General features: G+C 39.5%; 1 protein-coding gene across 12 annotated transcripts in view; it reads left to right on the top strand.

Annotated features, from left to right (window-relative positions):
• Positions 1-18675, top strand: part of mecom (MDS1 and EVI1 complex locus) — an 810949-nt gene extending 792274 nt beyond the window's left edge. For all 12 annotated transcript variants that reach the window (XM_072255092.1, XM_072255099.1, XM_072255094.1 and 9 more), the window contains 3 exons: positions 12561-12800; positions 14424-14619; positions 17739-18675. In XM_072255092.1, the coding sequence (XP_072111193.1) occupies positions 12561-12800; positions 14424-14619; positions 17739-17873 (571 nt within the window). In that variant the 3' untranslated portion in view covers positions 17874-18675. The remainder of the gene's footprint in view (positions 1-12560; positions 12801-14423; positions 14620-17738) is intronic.
• Positions 18676-23043: the final 4368 nt, after the last annotated feature.

The raw sequence follows: 23043 nt of genomic DNA on the forward strand, positions 1-23043 counted from the left end.
CATTACTTTTCTTGAAAGGAATTTTTTTTTAGTTTTTTTTTACTCAGTTTCATTAACCTCCAGAGCAATGTTTAAATCTAAGATTAGGTACACATTTATTTTTTGTTTTTGTTAATTTTGCATAACATTTTTAAACATCACAGAGATTACAGAGATAAAAATCTTCCCAGGTCACTTCAGCCTTTCCCCCTCTTTGTAATGGTAACAGGAATGATAGAAATATCAAAGCTGAAATATGCAAGATGAAATTTGATTAAATTAACATTAAATGCACATTAAGACTTCTTGGTGATCAAGCTTTTTTTTTGTCAACATCTGGCCTCAACATGTAACAATGCAGGAAGTTGGTAAAGAAAGTTAAGGTCAGAAGGTCATATAATGTTTCCTTTCCAACTCCTGCACTTTCAGCTGCTTTTGATGGATATTTTATCCTCTGCAAATTGCTGCATTTGAAAGTGTAATTAGTGATTTTGTTTTCTTAATCATCTAGCCTTATACTTTTGGTTTAGAGCCAGTTCTACATCGTTTATGACAGACCTGCAAGCTGGCAGCTTGAACTGTGCTCAATCTCACCCCCTTCATGTCTGTCCAATTCTCATTATTGTCATACATTGATAAGGAGAGACTAAATACAGCATTATTTTCTCAGCAGATCTAATGCAAAAATAAATAACAAGGAATTTTTCTTTCCCCACTTTCCTATTCTTGTTAAAGTTACTGCCTCACTGACTTCCATTTGATATCGTTGCAGCCTGATTATTGAAGGAGATAATGAACAGACAGGAAATACAATAGAGAGCAGTTACATAAAGTGAAACAAAGGCAATAATGAGAAAGATAAGCAAGGAAAAATGAATAATATGGAGAGTACATAGTGAATAATCTTTGGAAATTGTAGGTTTTAACCTTGAGAACATGTAGATATGAAGGCAGGGTGCAAGTTTGAACATATATATGGTAACAGAAAATGTACCCCATAGCGAGTGTATGGTGGTGTAGTTGCATCAGCACTAGACTTCAAGGTAAATGGTCCTGAGTTCGAATCTGGCCAGGTCCCAGTCTGGGCAGCAGCTGTATCTGTGTGGAAGAAAAGTTTGGCAATCTACTTCTGTACCTTGCCACGAAAACCCTGTGGACATCTATACTATCCGTAGGGTCGCCATGTGTTGACGACGACTTGACAGCACTCAACAACAGCAAGCAAGTGAAGCTCATACAAACAAAATATTCCATATATGAAGTATTTTCTTGAGTGTAAGAGAATGGTACTGCTACTGAACCTAAAAATTCTTCTTTTACAGTGACATCCTCAAAATTGCCAGTTTATTCACAATTTCCCATTTCCATAATCTGCTCCAACATTATTATCAAATGTTAAGACCTTTTAAGGATTATTGCAGTAGCACACAGTTTCTTATCGTTGTCTTACAAGTCAGATTGATTTCAGTATAATTGTGCAACTCGTTTGCAGAAAAGAAATAATATGGAGAACCTTTCTCCATTAGAAGAGAGTAGAGCTCCCTCAATTATATTGGCTGTCTGAGTATAATTAGCGAGATCAATATTGAGTTAGGGTGAGGACTCGCAGAAGAGCAGCATAATTTAATTACAAAAATTATTGGGGAACAAGAGACTTATCTCCAGCTCTATCACCAGTGACATGTTTCCATATGTAAATTAGTCAAGATGGCTTCCTTGCTAGTTCTTTGCCAGGAACCAATCATATTTATAATTAGTCTTCTTTGGAAGAGTTAGGGTGACATTTCCAATGGCGGTATATAATTCTCAAACTAAGCAGTGAGTTTGGCTTCTTTTGCCTATCTCTCATACAACATCAAATATTTTAGGTTTAGAAATCCACAGTAACTGACCCTCTTGTCCCATTTCAGAAGGGCAGCTCATTGACAAGGTTATTAGTTTAACTTGAACACAATGCAGCTTGCTCTTAATTTGTTCAATAACTTACATTAAATTTTGGCTCATACTGCTAAATGCTAAGATAATCTAAGTGTACCTTCATTACAAACTTTTCCACCTTGTAAAATACAAAAATTCTCTCCAGAATGAAAACAATCCTTTCCTTCTTCCAGTAAAACAATGAATGAAGAAGCATTTTGGAATAAATCACCAATATTGCAAATAAAATGTATCTCTGTTTTTAAGCTTGTTGATCATCCTCAGTGAATGAATGTCAGAGTCAGAATTAGAATTAATATCACTAACATATGTCATGTAATTTGTCGTTTGCAGTAATATACACATACACACACGTACATTTATATACAGTATATTAAATGATATTGGTAGTGCAAAAAGCGAAGAAAATTAGTGAGGTAGTGTTCATGGTTTCATTGTCCATTTAGAAACCTGATGGCAGATGGGAAGAAGTTGTTTCAAAAACACTAAGTGTAGTGTGTCTTCAGGCTCCTGTATCTCCTCCCTGAAAGCAACGAAAAGAGGTTATACCCTGTGTGGTGGAGGTCTCTAATGATGGATGCCACTGTTTGAGGCATCCGGTTTTTTAAGATGTCCTTGATGCAGAGGAGGTTATTGCACGTGATGGAGCTGACTGAGTTTACAGGGTTTATTTCCTGTGCTGAGGCCCCTCCATACCAGATGTTGATGCAACCAGTTAGAATGCTCTCCAAGGCACATCTGTAGAAATTTCCAGAATCTGTAGAAATTTGGAGAAAAACCTGTAGAATATAATCTGTATGTAAAACAAAATAAAACAAATCCTTCAGTTCTTGGAGAATATTTAAACAATGAACCCATGAGATTAATTATCATGAATTGGATGATCTTGTCAATATTAGAATTGCTGCTGGAAACAATTCTAACCTGTGCATAAAGTCAACAATTATCCCGAGCTTTATCATACAGAGTACACATGTTGCACACGGCTTGTATCATAACAGACAGGCATTAGGCCAAATGCCTGGTCTCCATATTCACACAGGCTGACTCCAGTAATTAATCTTCTCCATTCTACTGCATTACTTTAATTTTGCCTTCACAAATTGTTGGATAAATCATTTATTTTTATTATTTTTGCAAAAAGATCATTTCCTGTCTTTTGTACCAGGCCTAATCTGTAAACCAATTATTGTAATTGTTTCTGTGGTTGGGAGAGAAAGACTGATGTTATGGAGATTCAGGGCTCAACTGGTGTTACAAGACTGACATAAAACACGTCTTGGATTGCAATCAGTGAATCATTTGTCCTTACGGTTTCAGACGATTTACCAAATAATGCTTTTCCTGCAGAACTGATAACGGCTGATGTCATTGTGATTTCTGCAAGCTACACCACATTCTGCTGGCCTGTTGCCCTGGGCTATTTAGGTTAGATCTCACCAGAAAATGTATTTATATCTGACTATAAATGGTCAATGGAATTTCCCCATTGCTTCCCAGCATTCGCCTTTCTATTATAAAAATGAAGGTATTCCAGATATTTGCTTGTGCATTGCAAGATCTTGACTTTGTTAGTTTCAGCCTGCTTGCTTTCTTTGTAAGGATGTAAGGATTTTTAGAAATTAAAAAGGCTGTTTAAGCAAGCTAAATTTTCCTGTTCCCTCTTTAACTTTGTGCTTCCGAACAAAATGAAGCCTTCTCCCATTCGGACATGCAAGCAACTTCCTGGCACTACAGTTATGTCATTTTTCATAAGATGGTTGTCTTCCAATATCCTTTCTGGGAAGAATGGACCAACATCCTCTTTATGGCTGCAGTTCCTTCAACACAAAATAGGAAATATGGGGTGAAAGAAAATATTTATAACGTTCCATTTTTACTCTTGGATATTTTCAAAGTGTATTACAACTGGTGACGAACTGTCACTATAATGTCTCAAATGCAATAGAAATAGGATTTCAGAACTCCACTACAACCCAGCTGTTCACCTCTGACCATCAGTACATACTGACCACATGACAAACCTCAGCCATTATTCCAAAGGATGCTTTCACAATTCTATACCCATTTGAATCTTTTTTCAGTATCCTGAATAGTTATTTCTACAAATGTAGCATAAAGAGCATTCTAACTGGTTGCATCATCATCTGGTAAGGAGGAGCCGCTACACAGCATCGGGAAAAAGCCGCAGGAAGTTGTAACTCAGCCAGCTCCATCATGGGCATTAGGCTCCTCAGCATCCAGAACATCTTCAAAAGCGATGCCCTCTACTTGCTGCCATCAAGGAAGGGGTGCAAGAACCTGAGGACATACTCTCAACATTTCAGCAACAGCTTCTTCTCCTCTGGTGTCAGATTTCTGAATGGACAAAGAACCCATGAATACTACCTCAGTATTTTTCCCCTCTCTTTTTGCACGACTTACTTAATTTAATTTTGTTATATATACTTATTGTAATTTATAGTTTTTATTATCATGTATTTCAATGTTCAGCTGCCCAATGACAACAAATTTCACTGCATATGCCAATGATATTAAACCTGATTGTTCAAGTTGAATAAGAATATAAGACAGAAATAAGCTATATAGTCCTTCAAACTTGTCCCCACAAGGTTGTGGGCTCAACTCTGTTTTCCTGCCATATTCCCCACAACATTTGACTGCCCTTAATTTGACCAGCCTCAAAAGTATTCAATGATTTAGCATCTTGGGCATAATGCTGAATATCTGGGACCTATAGATAGGAGATGGCTCAAAATAAGGCAAATCGTTATATTTATTGAAAATCTGAAATAAAAAAGAATGCCTAGTAGGTCGGTCAGCTTCAGTGAAGAGAGAAAAAAAACTGATTGAAGAATGCAGATTGATGACCTTTCATCAGTCATGGTCAGCCCTGACACAAACTTGTTTTCTGAAATTCTTGAATTCAGTGCTGAGGCTATGGGACTGTAATGTGTCCAACTGGAAGATGGGATGGAAGTTCCTTGAGTCTATGTCATGCTTCTTTGGGACAATGTAAAGGGCTGAAGAAGTCGTCATAGTAGGATTTGAATCGAGAATAACAGGAAACTGGAAGCTCAGAATCACATTTGTGGGCTGAGCAGAGGTGTTGTGCATAGTCGTCACCCAATCTGCATTTGGTTTTCCTAGTGGAGAGGAGACCACCTCATGAGTACTGAATACAATTCCAGAAATTAGAAGAATTACACGTGAATCTCTGCCTCACCTGGAAGGAGTTTGGGACTCCAGCTAGTGGGAAAGGAAGAGGTAAAAACGCAGGTATGGCACCTTCTGCGGTTGCATGGGAAAATGCTGTGAGAACAGGAGTTGGGCATTTCTGCAGACGGAGACCAAATGTTGAAAGGGGAAGGGAAGGGGGTTGTTGAATTATGTTGAAGGTAGGCAGACATTATAAAGAACGACTTATTGACAGCGAAGGCCGGGAGGGTGGAAGATGAGGACAAGGTGAATTCTAACATTACTGTAAGTGAAAGATGTGGGGTTGAGGGCAGAACTGTGGGAAATAAATTCAGGTGACTGCTCATTTCATGGTGATGGAGTGAAAGCTTCAATTAAGAAAAACAAATACATCTTAGAAATTGACCGTGTCTTCAACTGAACACATAGGGTGAAGCTTGGGAAACTAACAAATGAAATGGAACCAATATTTGAAGCAAGATTCATGTTTCCTGTGGCAAGGGAGTCTAAGACCACAGGACTCCACCTCAGAATAGATGGACATCCATTTAGAATGGAGCTGGCGAGGAGTTTCTTTAACCAGAGAGTGGTGAATCTGTGGAATTTGTTGCCACAGGCAGCTGTGGAGGCCAAATCTTTATGTATAGGTTCTTGATCAGTCAGTACATGAAGGGATACGGGGAGAAGGCAGGAGTCTGGGACTGAGAAGGAAAATGGATCAGCCATGATAAAATGCTGGAGCAGACTTGATGGGCCAATTGGTCTAATTCTGCTTTTACATCTTATGGTCTTCTGGTCTTGAGATGGAAAGAAGTGCTGGGATAGCCATGAGAGTCTGTGGGCTTATACTGGATATTGGTAACTACTTTGTTCTCTGGGAAGAAGGTAGAGAAGTTGAGCAGAAATAGACAAAGGGCTGGATAAAAATCTGACGCAAAGCTGATGTACCTTCCAAGTCTGTGAGAGAATGAATCAACACCGCAGTCATGGATATATCAAAGGAAGAGAAGAGCTTGGGTCCTGACTTGAACTCAAACAAGCACAGCTTCATGTGTCCCACCAAGAGACTGGATTAGCTGGGGCTCATATAACTTTCAATAGCTACAATCTGGAAAATATCAAGAAGAGCTGAAAGGGAAGTTCTTCAATGTAAAAATGAATTCAGCCGGGGAAAGGAGGGAGGTAGTAGAAGGGGCTAGTTGAATTTCTGTTCAAGGAAGAATTGAGCATAGAAGATTCTGGTGTGGGGTGTAAGTATAGAGGGAGTGAAGATTCCCAGTGAAAGGGAACCACTTGCACCCAGAAAAAAGGACACTGTCAAAATGGTAGAGAGGTTCACAGGCATACATGGAAAGAGATTGGACCAAGGAAGAAAGAATGCAGTCAGGGTAGAAGAAATACATACTGTGGGACAAGGACAGGTTGAAATGATGGATTCACCAGAACAATCCTATTTGCGGATTTTGGGGAGGGGCTAGGAATGGATAAATCATAGTTGAAAATCTGGAGGAAAAGTCTCCAGAGGAAACGAGATCAGGGATAGAAAGGCCCGAAGTTCGATGGCACAGTGATAGTGAGATCTGAGAAGGTGTCAGAGAGTCCCAGTGCTGTTCTTATCATGTTATTTTACAATGTTCCCAATACATACAAGCCAGCAAGGTATGTATGATGTATACATTTCATCAAGAATCCTCCATTTTCCCATTCTGTTGTAGGAGTACACCTTTGTATTCTTATAACAGAATCATCAGAGTGATTGTTAATTAGCAATCCATGCTTTCTGATTTGACAACACCAGTATGTAAGTAATCTGATCGTGGTAGGGAGAGTCAAGAAAATAGATGCTGATTACTGCACTCGACATTGCACGGAATTCAGGTCAGAAGGGATGAATCTACTGACCAGAAAATAAGCAAAGGCATGATCTCTTGGCAGGGGCATAATCCCGGTGTTCACAGTGGAACTAAGAAGCCTATTTAAGGCTATTGCAAATAACTTGATTCTCTAAAAGCCGTAATAAGGAGCTTTTATGTTACTGTTAAGGTCCCAGGAGAGTCATACTCAAATGATTTATTTTGCAAACTGCCGTTGTTCTTACGGGAGGCCCACGTCTAAATCGAAGCCTGAACATTGCATCACAACATATATTAAGCAGAAAAGAAATGGCTTTTTGTTTCTCCTTAATTATTACCATTCTGCTGAGTTTCTACTAACCACAATTTCCTTTCCTGCCACCTATGCTGTAGAAAAATTGGCCTAGGATCCCTGAAGTTGAGTGCAAGCAATCTGTTCTGCACTATTGTACAGACATATTTTAAGCAGTTGATTTTTATGATATCACCATGAATTAAGATGTTTGCCCTGACATTTGTCTTTAGCCAGTATTGGGATCCATGGAATCACAGCAGTCCACCAGGGAAACAGAATTACCATTGAGATTGTTGTCTAACAAGCCATGCTTTATGAATAGGTAAACTTAATATAAAAGGAATTAACATTATTGCAACTAAAATGGGTTATAGTATTCCATGTGGCCGACTGTCCTGAATGCTAATCAGTTTCTGGATTAATAATCAGCTCTTAGTTTACTCAACAGATTCTGGAATTCCACCCAAACTGGGAGATGTAGGTGCCCAATAAATCACAATGTGAATCAACTGGTTAATTGTGCGTGTGTGTGGATTTGCATAACCTACTGAGGGCTATATCTTCCTAGACCCAGTACACAGCTCACAGCCCCATTCACTTCGGCTGGAAGCAAAGAGCATTTCCCCTGCTCTCTGAACCTAGGCTGAAGACTGGAGCATTAGCCCCTTCTGATGTCGGTTCCCAAGGCTTCATCCCCAGATTGTTCCTGACTGGCTTTAACGGGAACCAAAGCTGCTGGTAGAGCTTTGTCTCCTGTTAAAGCTCTGAGTCTTTTCAAAGGTTTAAAATGCCTTGGCATTCATTAAGAGCATATTACAATACCTAGGAATCACCAGCATTAAAAAGGCCATTAAAAATCTCTTCCATAGGCTGAAAAACCTTGTTAAAATCAATATTTTTCTAAACCTATTATAGGGTTAGGTTTGGAGCTAGGACCCATCGTAATGCAGGAGGCCCATTTACTCAGTTACTGGGATCCCATCAGTGACATCTATCACTTAGTAATTCCTGCATTTGAGGCTTGTATACAGGTCTGCTGTTCAATTGCATGTGAATGATTAAACTCCAGAGGTCCCAAGGTAGTTGAGAACATTTTCGTAGTTTGTATGTATACCTAAATGTCACTAGTTCTCATAATTACATTTGAATATAATGCTAAAAAAATTAATGCATTGTGTATCTTCAAAGCTTAACATGATTTTCTGCCTGTACACTGTTATGTGCAAATATGTTAATTATATCATATCTGCTTTTGTATACATCCGAGTATGTATATGTACTCTGAATTAACATCTGTGTTATTTAAAGCAAATATCAACCTTTGCTAAGTGACAGAATGACTTGTTTAGATATATGTAGAGGTATAAATCTGATCTATTTATATTTCATACATTTTAAAATAATTTACTGCAGCAATTATATTGGCTGAAGAATGTAAATTGGAAGGTATTGCTGCCCATGAACATGTGTTTGCCCTAAAGGTGAACTGCAGTTTTAAATTGCAATATCTGTGCAATTGTGAATGCATGCTTTTGTTTATGTACAATGCATGCTTTGGTTTTGTGTGTGGATGCCTGTGCAAGTGAAAGTGAGAACGTTTGTCTCATTCTCTATTATTGTACCTGCACCTGGTAACAGTTAGTGTGATTTTAATGAATCCTCGGAACACTCAGCTGGAGCATAAATTCTCTTAAGTATATTGGATCCTTTGTATTCTCTTAAATGAGAGTTGGTGTAATGATTTCTTGAGTAAGATCCAAACATGTGCCTGCAATCATATTGAAACTGTTTTATCTATTTGTGATTTTTTTTTTTGTAAACCCAGCTACAGAATGATAGCTGGTAAATGAATAAAAAATCATGGAGTTAGTACCTTGATAGATACTTCAGCTGGTAAATAAATGTGGCAGGAACTTACATTTATATAGTTGAAAGAATACAATAGCTATCAGAAAGGAACGGAGGAGGCAAGGGACAGAAGTACATGAAACTGGGACGTCACATGACTTCAAATTACAATTTTACGAAGGCTCACTGCACAGGTACTGCAGTTTCAACCTGCAGAAAACCACACAGATACCCAAACACGATGTTTTATCAATATAATATCTGCAGTTATTTATAATAAATATATATGAAAAGTAATTTAATTTGCACCTTTTCTATGAAAAGGATGAGTGTTTTAATTAAAAAGGTGGGCTGGAAAAGCCGGTGTTGTTCATAAGAGCACAAAATGTTGAGAGGAAATTTAATGGAAGACCATGACTGGTTTAGACGGAGTAATCAGAGTAAAGCTGTTCCATTGCAAGCTGATTCAAGGGTCAAGTGACAACAGTTTTAAAAAATTGTACAAATACTGCAAGGGAAACACAAGGAAAAAAAACTTTTGTTTACTCAGAGAGTAATTTAAATTTGGAATTCACTGTCTATAGATGAGATAGAAATAGAATCAATCAGTGCTTTCAGAAACACACAAGGTGACAAATTGGCCATCTTTGTGGATTAAACAATTCTACGATTCTGTGTTCCTTTTTACAACATGTCACTGGTCCATTCATTCACTCATCTCAGTAATTGCTCCTCATATTTCCCATTGCAAAATAATGCAGCCTAAGAGCATCCCTCAAAGGGCACCAGGCAGATATTTATTAGAGTAATAAGAGTTGTACAACACACAGTTTTTTTGGTCCAAGTCATCCATGCTGACCAAGATGCCTATCTAAATTAGTCACATAACACTTTTGTAAATCACATTGCTCAATCGGTCTGGTGGATTGGAAGTTCTTCAGAAAGATTAGAGTTATTAAACAAAACAGCAGAAATGTCAGCTTTAGAAAGCCAAAAAAGGGAAATCAATATTGAAGGTATAAGAAGGAAAAGGAAATTACCTTTTAAACTCACGAGAGAGCATAGGCCATCAACTTTTTGCTGTTGATGTTTCTGTAGCAGGCAATTTCTTTTTTACGAGGTCGAGTTGCTAGCTCAATGCTCAACCCAGCACGGATGGAAAGCGTGCCTGGGGAGCCGGCCGGGTTTGAACTCGGGAGCCTTTGCTCCGAAGTCCGGCGCTGATGCCACTGAGCCACCAGCGTAGGTATAGGCTCTAAAAAATTGGAACAATGTGAAAATCAATGTGTAAACTTAAAAGGATTATTGGAATATATCTTGAGATTTTATTTTGATTTGATTAACACAATTTCCCTGAGGTAATAAACAAAAATATTTTCATTCTGTTTTAACCAATCAATTGCTGAAAATGCTCACCTAATGATAGTTGTTTAGCATAGCTAGTGACATTTAAATAGCTGATTGTTAACTAGTAGGATCACAGTAAGACTTGAAGAAATATCAACTTTTGCAATTAAGCTTTTTTAACTGTTGATGCCAGTTTTCAGCAGGAACAAGTGCAAGGGATGAATTGAATCAAAGGCATGTGATAAGCCACTAGATTAAAGATTTCTGTGAAGGTTTTGACACCAAATATATTCAAATCAGAATTTAATAGATTATCGGAATATTATGGGAACTAAAGCATATGGGCTTAGTTCAGGAAAGTGGCTGTAAGGTAAAAGATTATTCATGATACTACTGAATGGCAGAGCAGGTGTGATGGGCTGGATATTCTATTTCCCATTCTGTTTCTTAAGAACAGGAACATAGGTTATCACCTGGCTTCAAATGGGCAGAAATGTGAAACCGAAATGTGGTCATCTCATTTACCTTCAACAGAAGAAATATTTGGCTTACTATTAAGAAAGGACACATATACATTGTGTATTTGCCACGTAAAGAGAACATTATAGAGACATGAGCTGAAGTTTCAATTCATAGCTTTGGTGCGTGCTATCGTAACTTTATTAGTTAGTTGACCATAATATTATCTTCTATGGAATGGAAGTGTATGCTCCAGCCCACCTGATATGCTATGCAAAACACTGGAAAGAATCAGCAGCTAAGGCAGCATATTTGAAAAGAGAAACAGTGAACTAATCAGGGTTTCAGACCTGAAATATTAATTGTTTCTCTCTCTGTACAGGCTGCCTGACCTGCTGGGCGTTCTTAGCAATTTTTGTTTTTACTTTTCCAGCATTGCAATTTTTGCTTTTCAACCTGCTAAGCCACCAGGGAAGTAGACTGAGGCCGACTTAGATGCCTCAGATGATTCACCACCGCATATCAGTGTTGCTCTTATCTCACTGTCTGACTATGCACTCTAGGCTTAATCATTTTTCAATTCTAGGCTTAATCATTTTTCAAAATTTTGTTCTTCAAGAAATCATTTGTACTACATTGATGATTTCAGGAATCAATTGTGATGATGGATTTAATTGTCCTTTTAGTTTTTACATAAAAATGTTTAGCACAGTTTCCTTTTTTTAATATTTTACTCCTCAATCCTTTTTACTAATTAATTGTCCAATAGACATGGTCTTTCATTTTTTGATCATTTTAAAAATGCTTTTGCACATTTATTCACAAGTAATATGATGTTATTCGTTCCAACTCTCTCATCACAACCCATGATATAATTTCCAGGAAAACTATCTTTTTCATGAACACCAATATTTTGTTCAGCAAGAACTATAAAACAACACACTGTTTTAATCATGCAATATGACCTAAAATGTCTTGATCAGAGTCAACACTACAGTATATTTTAAAGACTATTACATATAAAACAAGTATCCCAACTGCTGAACTTTTAATCTACTGACAATCTCACTATGAAAGATCTCTTTATATATTTTCCCCTATATTTCTCTGAATTTTCAACACACCTACCCATTCCCATAAACCATTAATATCAAATATATTTTCAAGCCGCCTCATTTACCATGATCTTTTACTTGGTAACACTGGCAACTCCTAGTTGTTCTGTCTCTATCCTCAAATCAGTTACATCAATGGACAAAGCAGATCCCAAAACTGAGTCCTGGGATGTACCACCTTCTGACATTTGCCCAAGTAGTGCATTATTTGCTCTTACTCTCGACTTCCTCTCCAGTAACTACTCCTCTTTCCATTCTCATGCATCTTAATCATTGTAAGACATTTCTATTTTTGTATTTTATCAATGGCTTCTATATTTTTGTATACCTTCCCATTGACTAATATCCTCAGTGAGATGTTCTAATGATCAAAATGGAAAAAGAAGCACACAATGTTTGTTAAAAGTAACCCCTTCAGTTCACAGAACTCTCACCATCAGTCCTTGGGCAGGGTTGCCTGTATTAATTACTACCAATCCTCAAAGTTCAGAACGAGGCCTCTCACCTCTTGCTGTTCTCACTCTTTAGAATCAATGGGAGTCATTATGAGGAGAAAAGTCTTGTGACCAGTCAGAAGATTCGTGAACTGGACGACGACGACGATGATGGAGAAGATGATGTGGAGCTGGAGGAAGAGGAAGGAGTGTGTAACCCAATAAGAAAACTAACCAATGATCCAGTCGTTTGTAAGATGGATGGAGGAAATCAAGATAGTTCTGAATTTGAGGCAAGGGAGACAGAGCAAGACTGCAAGGAATCTCCTAGCAGGTTGGTCTATACCACAAGTAGCATTAAGAGTATAATAACAACTAGCACAATCACCTTTAAAGTCCTGCATACATACATTAAGTCTCGATATTGAATTGAATTGATTTTCTTTCTCAAATTCTTCACATACATGAGTAAAAATCTAAATGTGCATTGTGCAATCATAGTAATTTATATTAATTTAAAATAAATAGAACAGTCAATGTAGTATAGAATACACTCAGTCTGAGTTCATCAGTCTGATGGCCTGGTGGAAGAAGCTGTCCCGGAGCTTGTTGGTCCTGGTTTTGATGCTGCGATACCACTTCCTGGATGGTAGCAGCTTGAATAGATTGTAGTTGGGTTGGCTTGGCTCCCCAATGATCCTACAGGCCCTCTTTACACACCTGTCCTTGTAAGTGTCCTAAATCATGGAAAGTTCACAACCATCGCACCACTCTCTGCAGAGTCCTGCGATTAAGGGAGGTACAGTTCCCATACCAGGCTGTGATGCAGCCAGTCAGGATGCTCTCAATTGTACCCCTATAGAAAGTTCTTAGGATTTGGAAACTTCCTCAACCATCTGAGGTGAAAGAGGTGCTATTCTGCCTTTTTCACCACACAGCTGGTGTGTACAGACCACATGAGGTCCTCAGTGATGATGATGCCAAGGAACTTGAAGCTGTTCACCCTCTCAACCCCAGATCCATTGATGTCAATAGGAGTTAGCCCATCTCCATTCCTCCTGTAATCCACAACCAGCTCCTTTGTTTCTGTGACATTGAGGGAGAGGTTGTTTTCTTGACACCACTGTGTCAGAGAGATGACTTCTTCCCTGTAGGCCACCTCGTTATTGTTTGAGATAAGGCCAATCAATGTAGTGTCATCGGCAAATTTAATTAGCAGATGGGAGCTGTGGGTGGCGACACAGTCATGGGCATACAGGGAGTAAAGTTTAGGTAGTTCCTTGGCATCTATTAGTTGAAAACTAGGTAAGGACAAACAGGCCCATACTTAGATACAGAAGAAAAATAAACCGTAGTCTAAAGCTCTTGTAATTAAATATCATACTTGGCTGTTGATCTTTAGTCCCCATTCATACAGCTACTTAGAGAGTGCACTAACTTAATGCATTGGCTCCAGAATGCATGGAGAGGTGTCAGCTTCAGAAACACATAACAAATTTAATTTTTGAATCTTGTAAACCAAGTAATCATGTTATATATAGAAATATAATGAAGAGATTGGATGGATTTTAATCTACATCCCTTACTGTCTATCTGACTTTACACCCAACTAGAGTGATTTCATTCCCCATTGACGTTAGTTGAACATGAGGGTGGGCAAAGTGTAAACTCAAAGAAATTCCAGTCCATTCTGATTTGTGAGGGTCATAGACTGGAGGCTATGAACAGGTCATGTAGACTTTGTTCTCTATCCTGTGGCTTGGAAGGAGCCCCCTCACTCCACATCCCATCAAGCAGTTTGCAGTTTTCCTTGGAAACATTGGGCTTTAATATAATGTCTAACAATCAACTCAGTTTGTTTCGTTCTGGAGAAAATATGGACTGCAGTGATTGTGCCAGAGATGCTTGGTATTGTTTGCATATACACATCGTACAAACAATCTGTTCTTCTTTGAAGTTATAAAGCAGATGATGTGAGACTTGAAAACAAGAGCAGTCTTTCCGCCCTAGAACATATCCGGCACTTCACAGACAGCCTCAACGCAAGGAAAGCTGAGAACAGCCAATTCGTTGAGGCCGATCTGAACACATACAGCACTACCCATCTGTCAGAGGATCTGAAGCAGCCCTTATACAGGAAATCAAAGTCACAGGTGAGACATGTGAGAGGATGGTGTTCACTTTATGACACGAGGTGAATGAGGTAAAGAGCAGTATAGTGTTCATCCTGCATATTGACGGGCATCATTGAGTCATAGAGATACAGCATGGGAACACACACTTTGGCCCACCAAGTCTGAAATTAATCATCAATTTATGCTAATCTAATATTAATCCCATTCTCCCAGCCTTCAAAACCAGTTTATATCACTCTCCTATACAGCAAGGTCCACTTGCTGATTAACCTAAAGATCTGCATGTCTTTGGGGTGTAGGGAAAGCCCACGTAGTAACAGGGAGAATGTGCAAAATCCACAGGACTGAACCTTTGTCTCTGGCATTGTGAGGCAGTGGCTTCACCTGCATCACCCACGCTGCCCTACAGTCATAGTGTTCCCACAGCAAGCTTATCAGGCAACGGAAATAATCAAGTTTGGTGCCGACCAGGTATACTGGAAAGAACACTAACAATGAAATGAACCAGAATTAGCCCTTGGAGCTTTTTCACCAGTTTGTGTCTTTATGTCCAAAACCAAACTGGAAAACATCCTCCTTCCCTGTACTGAGGAGTTGTACAAACAGCATGTCTCCAGAGTAGGAGGGTCTTGGCTTGGTGTTCAACCACAATAAATATCCCATGGCAAGGATGATGGTGCCATCAACTGCCGTCCCGCACGAGGCAATTTCAGTAAGAATTATGGTTTGGCAATTAGCAGAGCACCTTGAGCTGACCGCACTCACGTGCTCACCAAGGTAAGCAAATAACAATGTCCCTGACCACCAACCACCTCAGCATCACCTCATCACACCCTCCAAGTTACATTGGAGAAGATCATCGGTCATGTATGACATCCACAAAATGACGGTGGAACTCAACAGGCCAGGCAGCATCTATAGAAAAAAGTGCAGTTGATGTTTTGGCCTGAAATTTTGCTGAGCTCCTCTAGCATTTTGTGTGTGTTGCCTGGATTTCCAGCATCTGCAGATTTTCTCTTGTTTGTGAATGGGTTATGTGTGATGTAGTTCATCACCAAATGATATGGGTAACAGAGTTTAGTAGTCATATTCACTGAAATAATATTCCACGGAAATATGGATTATTAATCCAGAGACATTAGTTTAAATTCCTGTTAAACAGCTGGGAAATTTAAATTCTGTTTTAGAATACATATATCTGAAATGCAAAAAAAGCTGGTATTAGTAATGATGATATTCACCTCGTCATTACTGCCCTTTCAGGAAAGAATTCTGCTCTTATCACTTTGGTCTTCATGTGATTTCCAGCAATCTGTAATGTAGTTACCACTTAACCCTTAGCCTGATGAAAAGGCAAAGTTCTCCCAAATTATTATGGAAAATATGTAGATTAAAATCAAACCCACTATCAACTTTGCTATCAGATTCTGCAAAGGCACATCCAAACTAATCAGCCTCACAGTCTTGCACATTAATATCTTGGACTTGCACCTGAATTAGGAGGGCTGTCTCACAGTTCAGGCATACTCACCAGATCAGTACCTTTCAGCATAAGTCCTATACTCATCTATTAGAATCTGCAGGATACTGGATAACACAGGTACATTGAGGTACACACACACAAGATGAAATACCGCTTTGCCAAAGTCATTTTTAGATGATATCATGCTAAATAGCTGAAGGAACTGTCCCATAAGCAGAACTTGGCAATTTTGTACCCGATAGGTTAGATGAAATCTTGGCAGCGCTGCAGCATCCAATTGTAAATGATGGTAGGGTACTAAGTAACAAACAAGCAATAAAGGTTGCATAAACAACTCCAGCATCAACAATGGGGAAACTAAATGCCAAATAAGAAGATGAATCATTTGTACCAATGCCAAGTGAATAATCCATTATGGCCTCCACCAGAGGTCTCATCCATCACACAAAAAAAAAACATTTTCCAGCCGATAATGATACTTTCTTCATGATATCAAGTGTGCTTAGCTGTTCTTTGATATAGATTCTAACAAAATCCTGTTTGTAGGGCTCCAGCAACCAACGTTTCCAACCAAGTATAGCTGAAACATTGGCCTTTACCTGACATTGTGGAAAATTGATAGAATATCCTATCCACACACAAAAAAAAAGATTAAATTCGATCTATTCAGCTACCAGCCTGGTATCACATTTGGTTATCTACAGGGGGGTGTGAGTGGTGATCGTCTCCAACAATCCTTCTTTGTGTAATGTATCAGTAGATCAAGATCCTGGACAACCCTGCCATAACAGTATGGAAGTGCCCCGAGCACACGGATTGCAGTGATTTAAGGCAGAGGGTGTAATGTTCTTCTCAAGAATGATTAGGAATGGCCTCTCCTGACAACACCCACAAAGTACAAATAAATAAAAAATAACAAACAGTTGGTCCCTGGGGAAGCTAATTTTCCAGCTGAGTTAGTATTTCCCATTTGGCAACCCACAAGAAGCCTGTACCATAAGGTTCCTTCCAAAGTGTCATGTTAATTAGATTTAGAAAGAGGGTTTCCAATATGGTTTTCTGAGATCTAATCTCTTTGTCCAACAATGCAACTTCTTATAGATATATTACTTAGATTTGTAGCTGTTGGTTCTATGACATGGCTTGGGATGTTTCCCACTTTGTTTTCCATAAACTCATTTTGTTTTTTATTGTGTACACACAACCTGGCCGATAGGAGGATGCTCTAGCTCTTGAATCAGCAGAGACATGTTTATTTATTGAGATACAGAGTGGAATAGTGCTATCCAGACCTTCCAGCCGCATTGCCCAACAGTTCTTGCTTTAACTGATTTAGTCAAGGGACAATTTACAATGACCAATTATCTTAACAACTGGTACATCTTTGGACTGGGGGAGGAAACTGGAGCACCTGGAGGAAACCTATGTGGTCATGGGGAGAACATACAAACTCTTTGCAGACAGCAGCGGGAATTGAATCTATGTCGCTGGTACTATAAAGTGTTGTGCTGACCACTACACTACCGTGCGCCCTTGATCGGAAGGAAGATGCTTGCTGATTGGATGGGAATAATAGCAAAATTAAAAGCATGCTGGAGCACATAATGTAATTTTTCTTCTTGTGTCTTAACCCTTCTCTTGCTTTCCTTGCTAGGCATATGCCATGATGCTCTCTCTGTCTGACAAGGAACCCATCCACTCCACATCGCACAGTGGTCCCAACATGTGGCACAGTCTGCCGAGAGCTGCAACGGAGCCCAGCACCCTGCAATCCATTAGCCATGTATGACACTTCGCAATAACCAGATGGGACCAAGTCCAGCGTCGTACATAGCATGACCTTTGGAATTTTTGATTCTTTTATTTTTACCCTTTCCTTTTGTGTCTATTTATAGAGAGAGACTCCTGAGCAGAAAGCCTTAGAAATCTGCTGGGTCACCCCAATCGGAATTTTGTGACCTTAAACTGACAGTTTTAAAAAAAATGAATTGTATTTATTCTCCTAGTATTTTGTTTTGCACAGCGAAGGTAGCTGCGTTGTGAGGATCAATGCAACTCAAAGTAGTTCAACTAGGAACTGGGTGCTCACATCTCAGTGGCCCAGGAGAGCGTCTTCCATTGTACTCACTGGGAGAGGGTTTGACCATTTTCAATGTATCTGAGAACTCGGTTTATTGAAAACTAAATCATTTGTATAAAATTCATTTTAATGGGGAGTTTGGGCAACATTGTCTCTTCCTGTACAAAACTATTATTTGCATTATTTTTCAGTTCTTTTAAGCACAAATCAAGATGACTTTTATTGTTGTGTAATCAAACTCTGTTTCATAAAACAAAGACAACACTGAAGATCTCCAATCTGCATTCAAAAAAAAAATGTTTCTTCCCCCACCCCCTGGAAAATTTCCAAATTAACTTTAATTTTAGACAATCATTTGTGTAATTTTTGTTAACGATGTGTGTGTGGCACTGTGCTATTTATTTGGTTACTTAGCAATATCACACTGTTCAGTCCACACACAAGCATACACACATACTGACAGGTGCTTCGTATCACAGGGGGAGATCTTTGATCCCAAGTCTGGGGCAGGGAGGGTGAGGGTGGGGATAGGGAGGGAAGGGATAAGGCAGCGGATATACATGAGTGCCAAATAGTGTTGGGGGGAAAAAAAACACAAAAAAAAAATCAATCTTATGCGTTTTAATGAATCTGCCTAATGAATAGACTTTACTTAGTTTGTTTTGTTTAATACAATGAGCTGATTCGATTGTATGAACAGTTATGACTCCTTCATTACAGCATGATTCTCCTAATTAGACCTGTACCTGATATTTTAAGCTATTTGTCTGCTTGTGTGGTGTTTTGTTCCAGTAATCCTATTCAGTGGCAGCAGTTAAGGTATAAATGTGCCAAACTTATGTTTGAAAAAAAAACAAAAAAACAGATTGTATTTCTTATATTTCGCCGTTCATGGCGAGCAGATTCGTCTTTTTTTTGTTTATATCTGATTTTGAATAGCCAGCAAACTGAGGTACTTTCTCTAAATGCTTTGTACAATGTATCTGTTATGCATTTAAATAAAAATATAATGAGAGGAACAGCTAATAAAAATAAAAGCAAACCCAAGGTCTGCTTGTGCATATATGTTCAGACACCAAGATCTTGAATGAGTGGTCTCTGTCTCTCCATCTTCTTCCTTCATTCTATTCCCCCTTTTGGCCCCTCACTTACCATTTCTCTTCCTCCCACCCACCCATCACCTCCTTCTGCCACCCATCCTCCTTCCCTTTCTCCCATGGCCCACCCTCCTCTATCAGATTCCCTCTTCCTCAGCTCGTTACCTCTTCTACCTATCACCTCCCAGTTTCTTACTTCATTCCTCCCTCCTCCACCCACCTTCCAACCCTGACCTTCTTTCACCTGTCATTTGCCAGCTTGTACTCCTTCCCCTCCCCCAATAGGCTGGCTTCTATCCCCCCTCCTTTCCAGTCCTGATGAAGGGTCTTGGCCCAAAACATTGACTGTTTAATCCCCTCTGTTGATGCTGCCTGACCCGTTGAGTCGTGGAGCATTTTGCATTTGTTGCTCTGGGTTTAGCAGTGCTGGAAATGGGGGAAAGTATGCAATGTGAGCAAAGCATCAGCCCAGCTTTCCCAGTCTGCCAACTGTGGATGCTCAGCCATCTCCTGAGCCAAAGATGGGGATGGCAAAATACAAAATACAACTAGGGTTAGTAAATTTGCTGATGATACAAAGGTTGGGGGTGTTGTGGAGAGCTGTCAGAGGTTACAACGGGACATTGATAGGATGCAAAACTGGGCTGAGAAGTGGCAGATGGAGTTCAACCCAGGTAAGTGTGAGGTGGTTCATTTTGGTAGGTCAAATATGATGGCAGAATATAGTATTAATGGTAGGACTCTTGGCAGTGTGGAGGATCAGAGGGATCTTGGGTCTGAGTCTATAGAACACTCAAAGCTGCTGAGCAGTTGACTCTGTGATTAAGAAGGCTTACGGGTGTATTGGCCTTCATCAATCGTGGGATTGAGTTAAAGAGCCAAGAGGTAAGGTTGCAGTTATATAGGACCCTGGTCAGACCCCACTTGGAATACTGTGCTCAATTTTGGTCACCTCACTACAAGAAGGACGTGGAACTATAGAAAGGGTGCAGAGGAGATTTACAAGGATATTGCCTGGATTGAGGAGCATGCTTTATAGGTTGACTGAACTCGGCCTTTTCTCCTTGGAGTGACGGAGGATGACAGGTGACCTGATAGAGGTGTACAAGATAATGAGAGGCATTGATCCTGTGGATAGTCAGAGGCTTTTCCCCAGGGCTGAAATGACTAGCAGGAGAGGGCATAGTTTTAAGGTGCTTGGAGGTAGGTACAGAGGAGATGTCAGGGGTAAGTCTTTTATGCAGAGAGTGGCGAGAGTGTGGAATGAGCTGCTGGCGGCAGTGGTGGAGATGGAAACGATAGGGTCTTTTAAGAGACTCCTGGATGGCTACAGGGAGCTTAGAAAAATAGAGGGCTATGGGTAAAGCCTAGGTAGGTCTAAGGTAGGGACATGTTCGGCACAGCTTTGTGGGCCGAAGGGCCTGTATTGTGCTGTAGGTTTTCTATGTTTCTATGTAACTACTACCAGGAGTACCAGGCCAAGATTGAGTGGCATTTACGAAGGGGAGTGGACTGTTTGAATTTATATGAATGTAATAAAGCTGATATGACTGGGATAATGGGCATTTTAAAAATAAGTTGTTTTCCATAGAGGTAGCTAAAGAGAATAAGGATTTCATTTAATGATTTCCTGACTGGCATGGTGAATGCTCAGCTGCCACCTATCCTGCACCACGCTACTGAAGAGCAGGCAGATATGGAATGTACACACCTGCAGAGGAAAATGTAACACACATACACAAAAAGGTAAATATACAATACATTTATACGCACATAGGCAGATGAAGAGCATAGACACACAGAGACAAATGTAGTACAAGCACATATACACATGCGCTCAATATTTAAAATTGTAACCTGCTTAAACAGGTCCATGACACCTGAATTGGAAAGTCATTTAGATCTTCAACTGAGTTAAAGCATAACTAAGGTTTTTAATTCTCAGAGCAAGGAGAGGTGACCAATAACTGGTTACTTTCCCTCCAAAATGGGCATCATATAGTTATTCGCTGCTGTCTCCGACGTACTGCAACCCTGCTTCTGACCAGCTTGAGCAGCTGCGTCATCATTGATGATAACAAGATCAGCAAGCCTTCACTCCACCTCGAAGATTTTCCTGCAGTGGCTATGGAATTGAGACACCAGCAGCAGCAGTGTTGTTTGCTGAAGCAAGTATCCAGGCTGAGGCACAGTCATCTTTGTGGCCTGTCTTTTTCCACAGTTCTGCTTCCTGTCAATGGCACTCTGGAAGAAAGTCAACTCAATCGATTTCACCAATCTGAATTTATGTGCTGGTTCCTAAGATGTGTTTTCCTTCAAAAATCATTTTATGATCCAATGTCACTAAGCCATAAACTCTCTGGAGCCACAAGTGATGATGATTCAGAGCAGATGGACCTAAATTGTGGTTCAGAAACACTGTGTAGTGGCATGCAAAAGTTTGGGCACTCCTGGTCAAAATTTCTGTTAATGTGAATAGCTAAGCGAGTAAAAGATGAACTGATTTCCAAAAGGCATGAAGTTAAAGATGACACATTTGTTTAATATTTTAAGCAGGAAAACTTTTTTATTTCCATCTTTTACAGTTTCAAAATAACATTAAAAGGAAAAGGGCCTGAAGCAAAAGTTTGGGCACCCTGCATGGCAGTACTTAGCAACATCCCCTTTGGCAAGTATCACAGCTTGTAAATGCTTTTTGTAGCCAGCTAAGAGTCTTTCAATTCTTGTTTGGGGGATTTTCGCCCATTCTTCCTTGCAAAAGGCTTCTAGTTCTGTGAGATTCTTGGGCCGCCTTGCATGCACTGCTCTTTTGAGGTCTATCCACAGATCAAAAGAGCAGTGCATGCAAGATGGCCCAAGAATCTCACAGAACTAGAAGCCTTTTGCAAGGAAGAATGGGCAGAAATCCCCCAAACAAGAATTGAAAGACTCTTAGCTGGCTCTAAAAAGCATTTACAAGCTGTGATAATTGCCAAAGGGGGTGTTGCTAAGTACTGCAATGCAGGGTGCCCAAACTTTTGCTTTGGGCCCTTTACCTTTTTTGTTATTTTGAAACTGTAAAAGATCACCAGCATTTTTTGTGTGTGTTCCTTGAATTTCCAGCATCCGCAGATTTCTTCATGTTTGCGTTTTTAATTTAAAAAAATTTTCTTGCTTAAAATATTAAAGAAACGTGTCATCTCTAACTTTATGCCTTTTGGAAATCAGTTCACCTTTTACTCGCTTAGCTATTCACAGTAACAGAAATTTTGACCAGGGGTGCCCAAACTTTTGCATGCCACTGTATATACTACTAATTGCACTTCTAAATCTCAGTTAACTCAGATTTATTTCCACTTTTATTTCTTCATTCCTGGTTCGATCTGGTTGCACATATCAATATTTTGAGAGCCTTGCTCCGTTGTCAACTCATTGGGATTTCCAGACCAATGGAACACAAGAATAATTGGAACAAACATCAAAGATAAGAGGCATGGGTTCATGAAGTGACATAGAATACACAGATGCCCCACCAGGAAAGGCAGCTGATAGTCCTTTGACCCAAAGAGCAGAGGGCGACATTGCAAGCATGAATATGGCATTCTAATCACTGCTGATGTGAAAGCTCAGCATATGCTGCCAACTTCTATATGTTACCACTAATCTTACGAAGAAGATAATGGAAAATTTGACCAATGTGTATCTGAGTCAAAGGATGATGTGTTCAAACCACTCTTCCAAAACATAATGAAATTTTAGCACTGTACTGTTGCTATGCTATTGGATGTGCCATTTTACAAATG

Source organism: Mobula birostris, chromosome 4 (genome assembly GCF_030028105.1).
Source record: "Mobula birostris isolate sMobBir1 chromosome 4, sMobBir1.hap1, whole genome shotgun sequence".
NCBI classification, from domain to species: Eukaryota; Metazoa; Chordata; class Chondrichthyes; order Myliobatiformes; family Myliobatidae; genus Mobula; species Mobula birostris.